The sequence below is a fragment of the Nicotiana attenuata genome, unplaced genomic scaffold, assembly GCF_001879085.1.
Source record: "Nicotiana attenuata strain UT unplaced genomic scaffold, NIATTr2, whole genome shotgun sequence".
In the NCBI taxonomy this organism is placed as follows: domain Eukaryota; kingdom Viridiplantae; phylum Streptophyta; class Magnoliopsida; order Solanales; family Solanaceae; genus Nicotiana; species Nicotiana attenuata.
In genome coordinates this window covers 35655-49217 of record NW_017673925.1, presented here as the reverse complement: position 1 = coordinate 49217, position 13563 = coordinate 35655, and the positions used below count along the sequence as shown (strand labels likewise).

General features: G+C 41.3%; 2 protein-coding genes across 2 annotated transcripts; both read right to left on the bottom strand.

Moving 5' to 3' along the window:
• Positions 1–5053: 5053 nt before the first annotated feature.
• On the bottom strand, positions 5054–5458 carry LOC109217636 (ATP synthase subunit b 3-like). Its single transcript, XM_019381899.1, has one exon. The coding sequence runs from the start codon at positions 5456–5458 to the stop codon at positions 5054–5056; it is 405 nt and encodes a 134-aa protein (XP_019237444.1).
• Positions 5459–5461: 3 nt separating this feature from the next.
• LOC109217635 (RNA polymerase II degradation factor 1-like) lies at positions 5462–7610 on the bottom strand. The gene is made up of 5 exons (XM_019381898.1): positions 7367–7610; positions 6727–6855; positions 6263–6648; positions 5685–5876; positions 5462–5614 (listed from the first exon to the last, which is right to left on the bottom strand). The coding sequence occupies exons 1-5, from the start codon at positions 7608–7610 to the stop codon at positions 5462–5464; spliced, it is 1104 nt and encodes a 367-aa protein (XP_019237443.1).
• Between the last annotated feature and the right edge of the window lie 5953 nt (positions 7611–13563).

Genomic DNA, 13563 nt, shown 5'->3' with positions numbered 1-13563 from the left:
AGGCACTTTAGCAAGAGTCAACCATTGAGACTAGGCGTTACACTCTAGTGTCGATTGTGTTCAGGTGTATTACCGCCAAGGGATTCTCTTTCTATTTTAGCTTGTAGCCCATCAATGCTAACTAAAACTAAAAACAAAATAAACAAAAACTACCTACACCCAATTAAAGCTAAACCCTTGGAAAAGAACCGTGGCCTAAAGAAAAACCAAAGGAGAGTTACTACACTACTTAAAAATAAAATAAAATAAAACTTTTTGGTATTTTCTCTAGAATAACTTCCCTCAAGAATATTATCTAACGGATCCGTCATCAGGAAGAGTCTATATATCCCCCCCTTGCTTGGTTGATTTATGATCACGCCCAACTATGTCTTCTAAAAGACAAAGCGATCGCTGCAAATATAATCCGGTTTTAAGTCCGGAGTCGAATCCCTAGGGAACTAACCTATCTATTACAACTCTTTGCCAATGCTATTATCAACTCAACCTATTTCTAGATGCAAGATTTTTATCAATCAATCTTGGGTTTTTGTTTAACTACTTCAAATAATATTAGAAATAACAATATGCTAGATTAAAGATAATTCAATGGTAAAAAGGTCTAGGGTAGTGATTTCCCCAATTGCTAGTTTAGGTCTTGACTCCTTCGCTATAATCTCGTCGTAATACTCTATGAGGATTAAGAGCTATGGGTTATCGTAATTATCTCTCGATCAACTACGATAATTTACTAGAGCATTCTCTCGAACTACTCTAGCTGACAATATGTTTAGCTCTAAATTGTCCCACCAAAGTTTCGTTATCTCTAAACCCACTTTTAAATTCAAGTAATGAATCTCTTCAATTACCCAAAAGTGGTGTTGTTCAACAGCAGTCTAACCTAATATTCTTTCTCAAGCAATATAAAGCAATTAGACACGATTAATCAAGGGCCCATTCATTGAATCACCATACAAAACGTAGTTGAACAATCATATAATAATTCCGGCTCGATTATAACAAGTTGAGTCAAAACTTCAACCAACAATTGGTTCCATCAACCCTAAATCAATTGTTTAGCTACTCATAACAAAACAAGACAAAACTACAAAGTTGTTCATAAGGGTTTGGAATAAGTTTTCCCCGAGTTACACTTTGGTCCCCAATTTTTTTGGCATCTGCACAGTTCACCGCGGCCTCGGCGCGACCGTGGTGAAGGCTAAACATTCTTCCTCGCGTTAGTTGTCTACCGCGGTCTAACCGCGATCGCGGTGGATTTCACCTCAGTCCATTTTTGCTTCTTTATGCTCGGGTGCTTCTTGATTGGAAGTTTTCTTCACATTATTGACTCCAAAATACTCCGTACTGCTTCCTAACTTAGATTATTCCCTGCGAAGCAAAAGAACACCAATTAGAGCATTTTGTTATCAATTTGCCTATAAAACAACAATAAAGCATGGTAATATTAAGGTGTAAATATCATCTATATAGCCTAATATCAATTTACAGGAATTATAAATGCGTTCTTGTTGATTCTAACTCCATACACATATAGGCGTTAGGTTAGCTTGAATAGGCGAGTAAGAACTCGACAGATTCGTATGAGCAATATTAACCCTGTCAACCAATAAACTAGATAAATTAATTAGTTAGTTCAATTGAAGAATATAATAGAATTATTAGATAGCCCACAACCCTAGATCGTTTTCATCACATTGATAACATAAAAATCTGCTCTTCCTCTATTCAAAGATCATTATTTGTTTTCCTTTATTTTGATTAGTCTAGAATCTAATATTTCTAGGTTTAATTCTTGTTTAGATAACTAGGATAGTCTAATTTAGTTAATTGTTAATCACAAGTCCTCGTGGATTCGACATCCGACTTTTAGTCACTTTATTACTTGACGACCGCGTATACTTGCGTGTGCGTTTGGCCGCAACAAATTTTTGGCGCCGTTGCTGGGGACTTAGAATTGGCTATTTTTTTAGATTAGACTTTTACTTTTATCTTTACAGGTTTTATTTTTTTTTCTTTTTGTAAATATTTTTAATTTTATAACTATTTGAGTTTTCTCTTAGTGTGTTTCTAGTTCTCTCAACATGACATTTGGGGATATAATATCCGAAGATAATGTTATTGATGAAGACGCTTGGTTGACGGAAGACTTTTATGGCCCGTCTTTTTGGTCTTGTCATGACCCGAACTCTGGGAGGTCTGAATTTGAATATGGGAGTAAGGGTTGGTATTTGGAAGAATATTCACGATTAAGGGAATATGATGAACGACGTTATCTTCTAACAAAATTGGTGAATGATTGGGCGAAGGAGAGAGTTGATCTTGCACAAAAAATTGACAAATTTGGCTTGGCTTTGCACAACTTGGATGCAGATTTGAGTGCAAAGGTTGATGCGTTCGACACCCAACAATTTATTGATGAGTTGTGTGAAACTGAAAAAAATCTTCTAGACCAAATTGAGGAGCTAAATCGAGAATACCAAGCATTAGACCATATTTTTATTGAGGATGTCCATGTTGAGAAGAGTGTTCTAGATCATATGAGGGAGTAGATAATGTTATATTTGAAGACGCTAGTGCATGTAAATATGAGAATGTAAATAGTAATACAATTCCAAAGTTGGGGCGTGTTGGTCCTCATTCTAAACATTTTTCGACATTGTGTTTGGATGATAACATGGAAATCGAGTCATCTGAACCTTTGGAAGAGTCAATGGAAGAGGAACAAGCTGCTTACATTCTTGGATTTGTCGTGGCAGAGAGAAAAAATTACATTCCTCATATAAAGGCCGAGAAGTATAGAGTGAAAAACTTATTACTTGGCCTATTTATTTTTGTATCCCCACCAAAGGAGCATAGCCAAAGACCGGATGCCATGTTAGGGGTACAATTCATAAGTTCGAGGTGTTAGAAAAAGTGGTTCACGTCGTGCCACGACGTTAAATTAGGCGCTTGTTGGGAAGCAACCCAACTTTATTGCTTTGTTTTATTTTATTTTATATTATTTTATATTATTTTTGTAGTATTATTTTATTTTGTAGGATTATTGGTATAGTAAGCAAAGCCATTGGAAGAGTCCAACATCAAGCTAGCTGGTGAAAACTAAGTGTGGGGTGCTCACACAAAGGACCATACCTGGGGGAAGTCTGAGTATCCGTGAGCCGCTATTGCTTCGGCCTTTGGCCTTTCAGGGAGTTTGTTGTCCACCCTCGTTATTGTTTTATTTATTTGTGCATTGGGACACTGTACTCTTTTAAGTGTGGGGTGAGAGAATTTCTCTAGATAATTATTAGTAGTATGTTAGAAAAATGTTAACTTTTTATTTTTGTTTTAGTAGTTGTGTAGTATTTTAGTAGCCCCTAAAAAAAAATCGGAATTCTTTTTTTTAGAAAAATTGGATTTTCCCAACGATGGATATCCTAGACAGTTTTCTTGAGGGATTTAAGTCTAAAGAAAAAGGACAAAAAAGATTTTCTTTGTAGGTAGTGTAGTAATTCCCCCATGGTTTTTCTTTGTGCCGCGGTTCTTTTCCAAGGGTTTTGTTTGAACCGGGTGTAGTTAGTTTTATTTTTTTAGGAATAGGAGCCATTGTGCTATGAATTGAATTGAAGCAATATCTCTTGACTTTGTTATGCTTTGAGAATAGTGAGTACTTTGGTTGTGACGCTTAGGCTCAGTTTTTGACTCTTGTAGAAGTACCTTAAATTGTATGATCTTAACTTTGCTTAATTGCTTTGACTAGAGTGTCTTGATGAGTCCAATCCTGAGTGAGTTACGTGCCATGTGTGTGAGATTTCTGTGTTATTCTGTGCATTGCATTTGATGTCTAGAACTTTCTCTATGTGTTTACAAAGCGAAATAGTAGTTTTGTTTAGTCTTGGAAGTGATAGAGGCGTTTCTTTGTTGAGCCAGATATGTGTGTGTGTGTATATATATATATATATATCCTGTTTCTTTGGCAACCACATTACAAGCCTTACCTATTTGTTTGAATTAACCATATCTTTGAACCTTTTCACCTCTCATGAGCACTTAAATTGTAATGAACTTTGTAAAAGTTAAAGTAGATGTTGGATTGGCTTTTGAGTGGAACTAATGAAATAAGGAGAAAGGTGCACTATTTTGAAAAAGTAAGAGTCACTTGAATTAAAAAAAGGAAATAGTGGTTTTGTTATGAAAAATATTTCTTGATAGTGGTGACTCTTGATTTAATTGCGCTTAAAGAAGTATGGAGTTAATATACATTGATGTGAAGGCGGAGTTATGGATTGACCTAAGTATGTGGTTTGAATGTTAAAGTGTATGTATTAAAGTGCTCAGGGAGGTGTAGTCACTATTAAATCTAAATGTATCATACATGTCCCGCAGCCTACATTACAACCAATTAAAGTCCTACTTGATCCTAGACTGAATGAGCTCGATTAGTAGAGTAGTACACTACGGGCAAGCCTATGGTGCATCTTTTGTGGCATATGAATGTTATTTCTGAGAGTGAGTGACTTCTTTCTATCCTGAGTTCCTAATTGTTCTTAAAGTTTATTGTGTGTGGAACTACTCTCTTTTGTTATGTGAGGGCACTTGATTCATGAAGGAAAGATAATGTCATTGACCTCTATGTTAGAGTAAGTGAGTGAGTTGTGAATGATGCATAGTACTTGTGAGTCAAATTTTGAGGTGAAGAAGTTACACTATTGTGCGTAGTCTATTTTAAATATTCTTGGTATGATGAGTTAGGAAAGTCGTTTAAAAAGGCCGTGTCTATATAAAGTGTAGTTTGATTTCTCGAGGACGAGCAATGGGTTAAGTTTGGGGTGTAAGAGACTGTAGCAATCCGATTTCAACAAAATTTTCACAAGGCAGCGAAGTGAGTCGAATTTCTCACAAAACCTAAAGTATATCAGAAAATCATACGGTGAAAGCAAAATAGAGTTTTCACGAAACAAAAATCAGAGACAAATCAGAAAGAAAAATGATCTTTCATATATACAAAACTATTTACAAAGATCACTCAGGGTCTTACACAAAAATCCAAAAAAGAAGAAAAAATTCTATGTGCCTAATCTTCCTCGGGAACTTCTTCATCTTCTCCGTTCTCGGATCCGCTCGCGCTCCCAGCGTCATCATCATCAGAGAGAAAAGCTTTGGCTTCAGCCTCTAGCACTTTTGCGTTCTCGATATCGGCAGAAAGGTCAAAACCACGAGCATGAATCTCTTCGAGAGTCTCTCTCCGAGACTGGCACTTGGCATGCTCGGCAACGCAGGATGATCGAACCTGAGCAGCATCGGAAATTTCCTTTGCTTGAGCATTAGCGGCTTCAGCATCGGCTCGGTAGACGGCCACGACCACATCCGCATCGGCCTTTACTCTTTTTGCTTCAGATGCGGCCTTTTCAAGATCAGCGGACAACCGAGTCTCGAGCTCGTCAATTTTCTTGGCTTGGGCCAAGCTCTCTTCTTTCATGCTTTAAAGTTGATTCTCAGCCAAAGATAGCTGGGCTCGAGAAGTATCTTTCTCCGAGGCGAGGCGGTCCATGTTCTGTTTCCACCCCAAAGTCTCTGCCTCTCTCATCTTAGCCTCCTCGCGAAGCTGCTCGATCTTTTCAGCCTTCTGCTGAACCTGCAGGATCAAAGTGTTAGTCGCCATCCCCGAATAGACACACCAAACTTCTAAGAAAATTCTTCATTACCTGTTCGATCAAGTCAGTCTGCTCTTTGTGAGCTTTGGCCAGTTCAGCTCGGAAGTCCCTGATCTCCTCTTCTTTTTGCCCGCTGAAGAGTTTGAGGGCTTCTCTTTCCTCCATGAGCCTTTTGAGATCGGCCTCACATTGGTTCAGCTCAGCTCGGGATTTGGATAACGCTTCCCGATGAAGCATCACAGCCTATGGAGAAAGGAAGGAAATCAGGTAAAAGGAAATAAAGGCAAACATAAAACTAATAACGGGGCCCGAAATCTACCTGATTCAAGAGTCGATGAGCCTCATCAAAAATGATCGATGCATCTAGATCGGAAACATCATCGACCCCCGTGAAGTAGCCACGGAATTAGTCGTCCCCTTTGTGGGCCGTTCCCACATCGGGGGTCTCCATATCTTGGGCCTCCCGAATTTTCCCCGCAGAAAATATGGGGGGAGGGGGGGGGGGGGCAAATCATCAATGTCGATTGCCCCAAGCAAGACACTTGGGGTGCTCTCTCCTTCTCGGAGGGCCTCGGAAACGGACCTTTCAGGCACACCCGCCGGTTGTTCGTCACGACGAACAGGCTCACTAGCCGATTATTCGTCATGGTGGGAGACATCTTCAGCCTCCGATGACTCGGGACTTTGCTCGAACCATCTTCCGAGATCTCCTCGGTCCGAAGATGAGCCTCATCGACCATCACCGGTTCAGCTGCCTTTGAATCTTTAGTGCTCCCCCTCTTTCGGGCTACCAGCTCATAGTCATCATCTTCTTTCTCTTCTTCTTCATCTCGTAGTTTTTGGGCTACGTCGGCAGGCAGAGCTGCGGTGTCATTCTTCGACTTACGATCCTTGCTCTTCTTAGGCTTTAAAGTATCGGAAGGCGAGGCTCTTCTACTCTTCTTATCCTTAGCCGGTTTCGGGGCCTCCTCTTCCCCAGGTAGGGGCGGCCTCATGATAACATTGTCCCCGAGACCTGTATGAAAGGAAATCATGTAAAAATAAAAATGAAACATTTCACAGAAGGGCATCAAACATGGATAGAAAAGCTTACCGTGATTTTTGGACTCCCATCGGCCCTTTGCCAAATTGTGCCACAAATGCTCAGCGTACGAAGAGGTCGAGGCCAGTTTCCAAACCTGGCCTTCAAGGTTTGGGATTGCACCGTGCACCCAAGAAATCGCTGCATCATAGGAAAGGATGTCAATACAGAAAGACAAAAGAAACAAAACGATAAAGGTAAGCTATAGGTGGGTTTTTACTTATGCTTCATGTTCCACTCTTCACGGAAAAACATCTTCTCGGCCGGAATTATGTCGGAATTCCTCACTCGGACAAACCGGCCCATCCATCCTCGGTTCTTATCCTCATCTATGCTCGAGAACAGCACCTTGGTGGCCCGACGCTGAAGCCTTATCAGTCTGCCTCGATAAGGACGGGGGATGTACATTCTAATAAAATGATCAAGGGTAAAAGGCATCCCCTCAACTTTGCTCACGAAGAATCGGAGCAAAATAAAAATGCGCCAGAAGGAAGGATGGATTTCGCCCAGGGTTATTTGGTATAGGCGGCAGAAATCGAGGATAATGGGGTCAACGAGACCCAGTTTTTAAAAGGGTATGTGTAAACACTCAAGAACCCTTTCACGTGGGTGGTGATGTCCTCTTCGGGGGTCAGAATCAACACCTCTTTACCTTCCCAATGGCAATCCTTTTTCACTTGCTTCAGGTCACCCTCAGTTATCGAGCATATACATCTCGACATCGACTCACATCGGCTAGGGACCGAAGAGGTTTTCTCGATCTTGAAATCGAAAATAAGATCGCATAACCCAGGAACACACTCTTCGATGCGTGGCTCCACCGGCATTTTATCGCTGGCCGGTCGCGAAGAAGAGGCTTTTTCCTTTTGAGGAGCGGTTTTTGATGTTTTTGCCATTTTTGTACAAGTTCAGAGAAAGAAGAAGTTAAAACTTGTTGTTTGAAGAGAAGGTTGACAAAAGTGATTTGAAGATTTGGAAAACTTGAAGGGAGAATAAGTGCTCTGAAGATTAGAAGAGATTTTGGAAGTAAAGTTTGCGAAAATTATGAATATGATCTATTTATAGTATTTGAGATGACGGTTCAAAGGCATTAGTGGCCGACCATCAACTGGCACGAATTAATGATCTTGAGAACTGTGCAGACGCGACGCTTCAGTCGCCTTCGTCGCTTATGTCACGAGGATGACATCATAATTGGTCGAGTTACAAAATCGAAGGATCAATTTGTTTCTTCTCATTACACTCTAAGAAACGAGGGGACTATTTGTATACGACTATTCAATTGAGACCAGGAGATAACGACGAAGGTCAGCCTCGCAATGAATCAGGCTATAACGCGAAGACGAGGTGTCGAGTTCAAAAATCGAGATGTCCGTCGAGACCGAGGCCAGCAACAATTGAGATTAAGTATGACCAACTTCGAGTGAAGTGCAATAACGGATAGGCGAGATATCCGCAACCGGTCGAAGATCACGGCGAAAATCTCAGAACAGATCGAGTCAAGGGCGGTTATTTGCACCAATCATGAGATATACTTCCGTAATTAGAATTGTACCATAATTAGGATTTCTCTAGTATATAAAGGGGAGTCCCCATCATTTGTAAAGGCACAACATTCACGAATATCAAAGTAATATAATAGTTCTCAGCTCACTTACTTGTTCATCAGCTTATTGTGTCTTTAACTATGCATAACTAGTTCGAGGGTGTCCGAGCTTGAGGGCTCTATCCAAACACTGGTTTGCTTTATATCATTGTAAATTTTGCGTCATTTATCTTTGCGTTCATCAATTGATATTAGGTGAAATCACATATCCTTAAAACCATATTATAAGTTTAATTGTTATCCAGTTTTTAGGGTAAACAATAGAGAAATCTAATCGTACTTGTTAATATTTTTTGTATACGGTAGAAATCGGGGCTACCCGATTTCATTCTTTGATTGAAAAAGAGATACCACGTCGAAAGGCCAGGACGTCGAGTCCGGGATTGAAGTTGCTTTCCAAGATTGAGGTCGACATCACTAATCGAGGTCAGGAAAGGGCATACTTCGAAATGATGCCGGTATAGTTCAGTAACCAAAGGAGGGAGATATCCATGACGGATCGAAGATCATGGCATGAATTTCGGAATGGATTGATCTTCGGTGGTTAATCAGTTGTCAATATCAACTATAATTAGAAGTGTACCTTGTTTAGAACTCCTCTATTATATAAGGAGGAATCCCATTCATTTGTAAGGATGATTACTGACTAATAAGAATACACACATCCACAACTCTTTTTATCTTGCTTACCGTTCATTACTGTTCATCATTGTTGTTCCATTTCTTTACCGTTATTATTATAGATCCATCTCAAGACCGCCTTGAACGAGGTTGAGACTCCACTCATTTGATCTATCCTATCTATAATTTGTCTATTTGATTCCTTATTTATCAATTGGTATTGGAATGAATCACATATTCTTAAAACCACAATATAAGTTTAATTGTTATTCGAATTTTAGGATAAACAGTTTGGCACCCACCGTGGGGATAAGGATAATAGTGATTGTTCAGTGGTGATTCTAATAACACACATTATTTCACGCTTGTTCTTGTCAAGTATTTTTGCTCTCAGGTTAAAACATGTCAAACTCACAAAACGCACCCACACATGGTGATGATGGTCTCGGGTTTCACGGGGAAAATGACAATGTAATTGATTCAGGAGTTGGGGTGCCACCGGCTAATCTCAGGGGAGCACCGGTTGCCAATCCAGTCGATGTCAGCTCGCACATTGCTCTAAATACGGACCTAGGCATGGACCCCGAAGGGAGCGTACACAGGGAAGGCTGTTCTGGTGGTCAAGGTACACATGGTAGAGGAGACGGAGGAGTTAGTCTCCAGGTGATATTCGAGATGATACAGGCTCAGTAGGCCGCTATTGCTCAGCTAAAAAATCAACATAGAACTCTGAGTGGGGTTGAGCCAAAAATCACTTGTCGTACCGAGCCAGTGCCAGCGAGGTCGAATAATGGAACGGATCGGGGACTGATCCTGCAATAATGAAAATGCTCGAGGAGCTCACCAAGAGAATCGATTTAGGAGAGAAGAAAATCAAAGATAATGATTAAAAAGTGGAGATATCCAACTCTCGAGTTGATCAGATGCCGTTGGCACTGCCAATCTTGAAAGGGATGGATTCGAAGAAGTTTGTACAAAATCTGTTTCCTCTAAGTGCGGCTCCGAAGCCTATTCCAAAGAAGTTTCGTATGCCAGACATACCCAAATATAATGGGACCACCGATCCCAATAAGCATGTTACTTCATATACATGCACCATCAAGGTTAATGATTTAGAAGATGATGAAATCGAATCTGTGCTGTTGAAAAAATTCGGAGAGACCCTTTCGAAGGGAACAATGATTTGGTATCACAACCTGGCACCAAATACTCATTTGCCATGTTAGCAGATTCTTTCGTAAAGGCACACGGGGGCCATAAAGGCCGCAACAAGAAAATCAATCCTTTTCAAGTTAAGAAAAAGGGATAATGAAATGCTGAGGGAGTTCGTATCCTGATTACAAATGGAACGTATGGAGTTGCCATCGGTCAGAAATGATTGGGCCGTTCAAGTTTTCACCCAAGGGTTGAACGAGAGGAATTCGATAGCATCACATCGATTGAAACAAAATTTGATCGAGTATCCAGCTGTAACTTGGACAGATGTGCACAATCGATATCAATCAAAGATCAGGGTCGAGGACGACCAATTATGAGCCCCTTTTGGCTCGGTACATGCTAACAGGTTGGCAGCTAAAACCCAGAGGGATGTCGACGGGGAACCAAGGTCGAACAGAGAACGATATCAACCATACACCGCAGATCGAAGGAACAATGGTTCAGGATGCAATTATGCCTGGAATGATCGAAGATGTGATCGACGACAGAATTCTCGAGGACTTATGAGCAAAAGTGGTTTTGATAAGCATGCCGATCCCACAGAGGCACCTCGGTTATCGGAATATAACTTTAGTATTGACGCATCGGGCATGGTATCGGCGATTGGAAGGATCAAAGATACTAGGTGGCCCAGATCCATACAGACCGATCCTTCCCAAAGAAACCCAAATTTGATGTGCAAGTACCAAGGCACGCATGGTCACAGGACCCAGGATTGCAGGCAATTAAGGGAGGAAGTAGCCCGTCTATTCAAATGAGGGCCACCTTCGAGAGTTCCTCAGCGATCGAGCCAAGAATCATTTCAGAGAAAGGGACGACAACAGGAAAAATGAACAGGAGGAACCCCAACATGTCATTCATATGATCGTCGGTGGGGTCGACATTCCATAGGGACCCATATTCAAACGCACTACGGTATCAATCACTAGGGAAAAACGAACTCGAGATTATGTGCCCGGAGGCTCCTTATCATTCAACGACGAAGAAGCAGAAGGCATTTCTCAGCCCCACAACGACGCTCTGGTAATTTCTATCTTATTAAATAAACTTTAAGTTAAGCGTCTTTTAGTGGATCCAGGTAGCTTGGCGAATATCATCCGATCGAGGGTAAAGGATCAGCTCGGCCTACAAGATCAAATCCTACCCGCAGCTCGGGTCTTAAACGACTTCAATATGGCTAGTGAAACAACTAAGGGGGAGATTATTCTACCGGTGAACGTGGCTTGAACCATTCAAGATACCAAGTTCCACGTGATCGAGGGAGACATGAGGTACAATGCCCTACTCGGAAGGCCTTGGATCCACAATGAGGCCAATCCCTTCGACTCTCCACCAAATGATGAACTTCCCGACGTCGGACGGTATAAAAACAGTATATGGGGAGCAACATGCTACAAAGGAAATGTTTGCAGTCGATGAGGTAACACCGATATTGACGTTGTCAACCTCAGAAAGGTCGAGCATCAAAGGTAAAGGGGAAGCCAAATAGCAATCACAGCCAGTGGCCTCGATTGAATCGGGGAAGCAGGAGATAGAAGAAGAAGAGGAGGATTTTCTGACACCTCGAACTTTTATTGTTCCCGAAGATTCTGACTCCACCAAATCAACGGTCGAAGAGCTGGAACAGGTTATATTGATCGAGTACCTGCCCGAGCGAAAGGTATACCTGGGAATGGGATTGACCCCCGAATTCAGGAAAAAGCTTATTTAATTTCTTATTGATAAAATAGTTTGTTTTGCTTGGTCCCATTTAGACATGATAGGGATCCCGCTGGAGATAACGACGCATCGGCTAAGCTTGGACCCTAGGTTCAAATCGGTAAAGCAAAAGAGAAGACCTTAGTCCGAGGTAAAGCACACATTCATAAAGAAAGAGGTAACTAAACTTCTCGAAATAGGGTCCATTCGGGAGGTGAAATACCCCGAATGGTTAGCCAATGTAGTCGTAGTCCCTAAAAAAGGGAACAAACTTAGAATGTGTGTAGATTATAAAGATTTAAACAAGGCATGCCCCAAAGATTCTTTTCCCCTGCCTAACATTGATCGCATGATCGATGCCACGGCTGGCCACGAGATCCTTACCTTTCTCGATGCCTATTCTGGGTACAATCAAATTCAAATGAGCTCGGAAGACCAGGAAAAGACTTCATTTATCACCAAGTATGGAACATAATGTTATAATGTAATGCCCTTAGGGCTAAAAAATATAGGAGCTACTTACTAACGCCTAGTAAATAATATGTTCGAAGGACAAATAAGTAAGTCAATGGAAGTTTATATCGATGACATGCTAGTTAAGTCCCTACGCGTAGAGGACCATTTGGCTCATTTGTAGGAAACGTTTGAGATTTTGAGGAAATATAACATGAAGCTCAACCATGAGCAATGTGCTTTCGGGGTCGGTTCAGGCAAATTCCTGGGCTTCATGGTGTCGAATCGGGGGATCGAGATCAACCTCGATAAAATTAAGGCCATCGAAGACATCACCATCGTGGACAGTGTAAAAGGCATGTAGAGGCTAACTAGACGGATAACTGCTTTAGGCCAATTCATCTCGAGGTCATCGGATCGAAGCCACAGATTTTTCTCTCTACTCAAAAAGAAGAACAATTTCACCTGGACCTCGGAATGCCAACAGACATTAGAGGAATTAAAGCGATACCTATCGAGTCCACCACTGCTTCACACTCCAAAGGCAGATGAGAAACTTTGCTTGTACTTGGCGGTATCGAAAATCGCGGTAAGTGGTTTACTAGTTTGAGAAGAGCAAGGTACGCAATTTTCCATTTATTATGTAAGTCGAACCTTAGGAGAAGCAGAAACTAGATATGCACACTTAGAGAAATTGGCACTTGCACTGATAAGTGCCTCTCGAAAGTTAAAACCATACTTTTAATGTCACCCCATATGCGTGATAACCACTTACCCACTTTGTAATATTTTGCACAAGCCCGAACTATCGGTCTGATTGGCCAAATATGCCGTCAAACTCAGAGTGTACGATATCGAGTATCAACCCCGAACGACCATCAATACTCAAATTCTAGTGGAGTTCGTGGCCGATTTCACGCCAACCCTCGTACCCGAAGTTAAAAAGGAACTCTTGTTAAAATCGGACAGATCATTGGGGGTATGGACCCGTTTCACAGACGATGCTTCGAATGTGAAGGGGTCCAGGCTAGGCATCATTTTGAAGCCGCCCACGGGTAGAACTATTAGGAAGTCTATCAAAACTTCTAGGTTGACTAACAATGAGGCCGAGTACGAGGCCATGATTGCAAGTCTCGAGCTAGCTAAAAGCATGGGAGCAGAAGTCATTGAAGCCAAGTGTGACTCTTTACTGGTGGTGAACTAGGTAAACAAAACCTTCCAAGTTCGAGAGGATAGAATGCAAAGGTATTTGG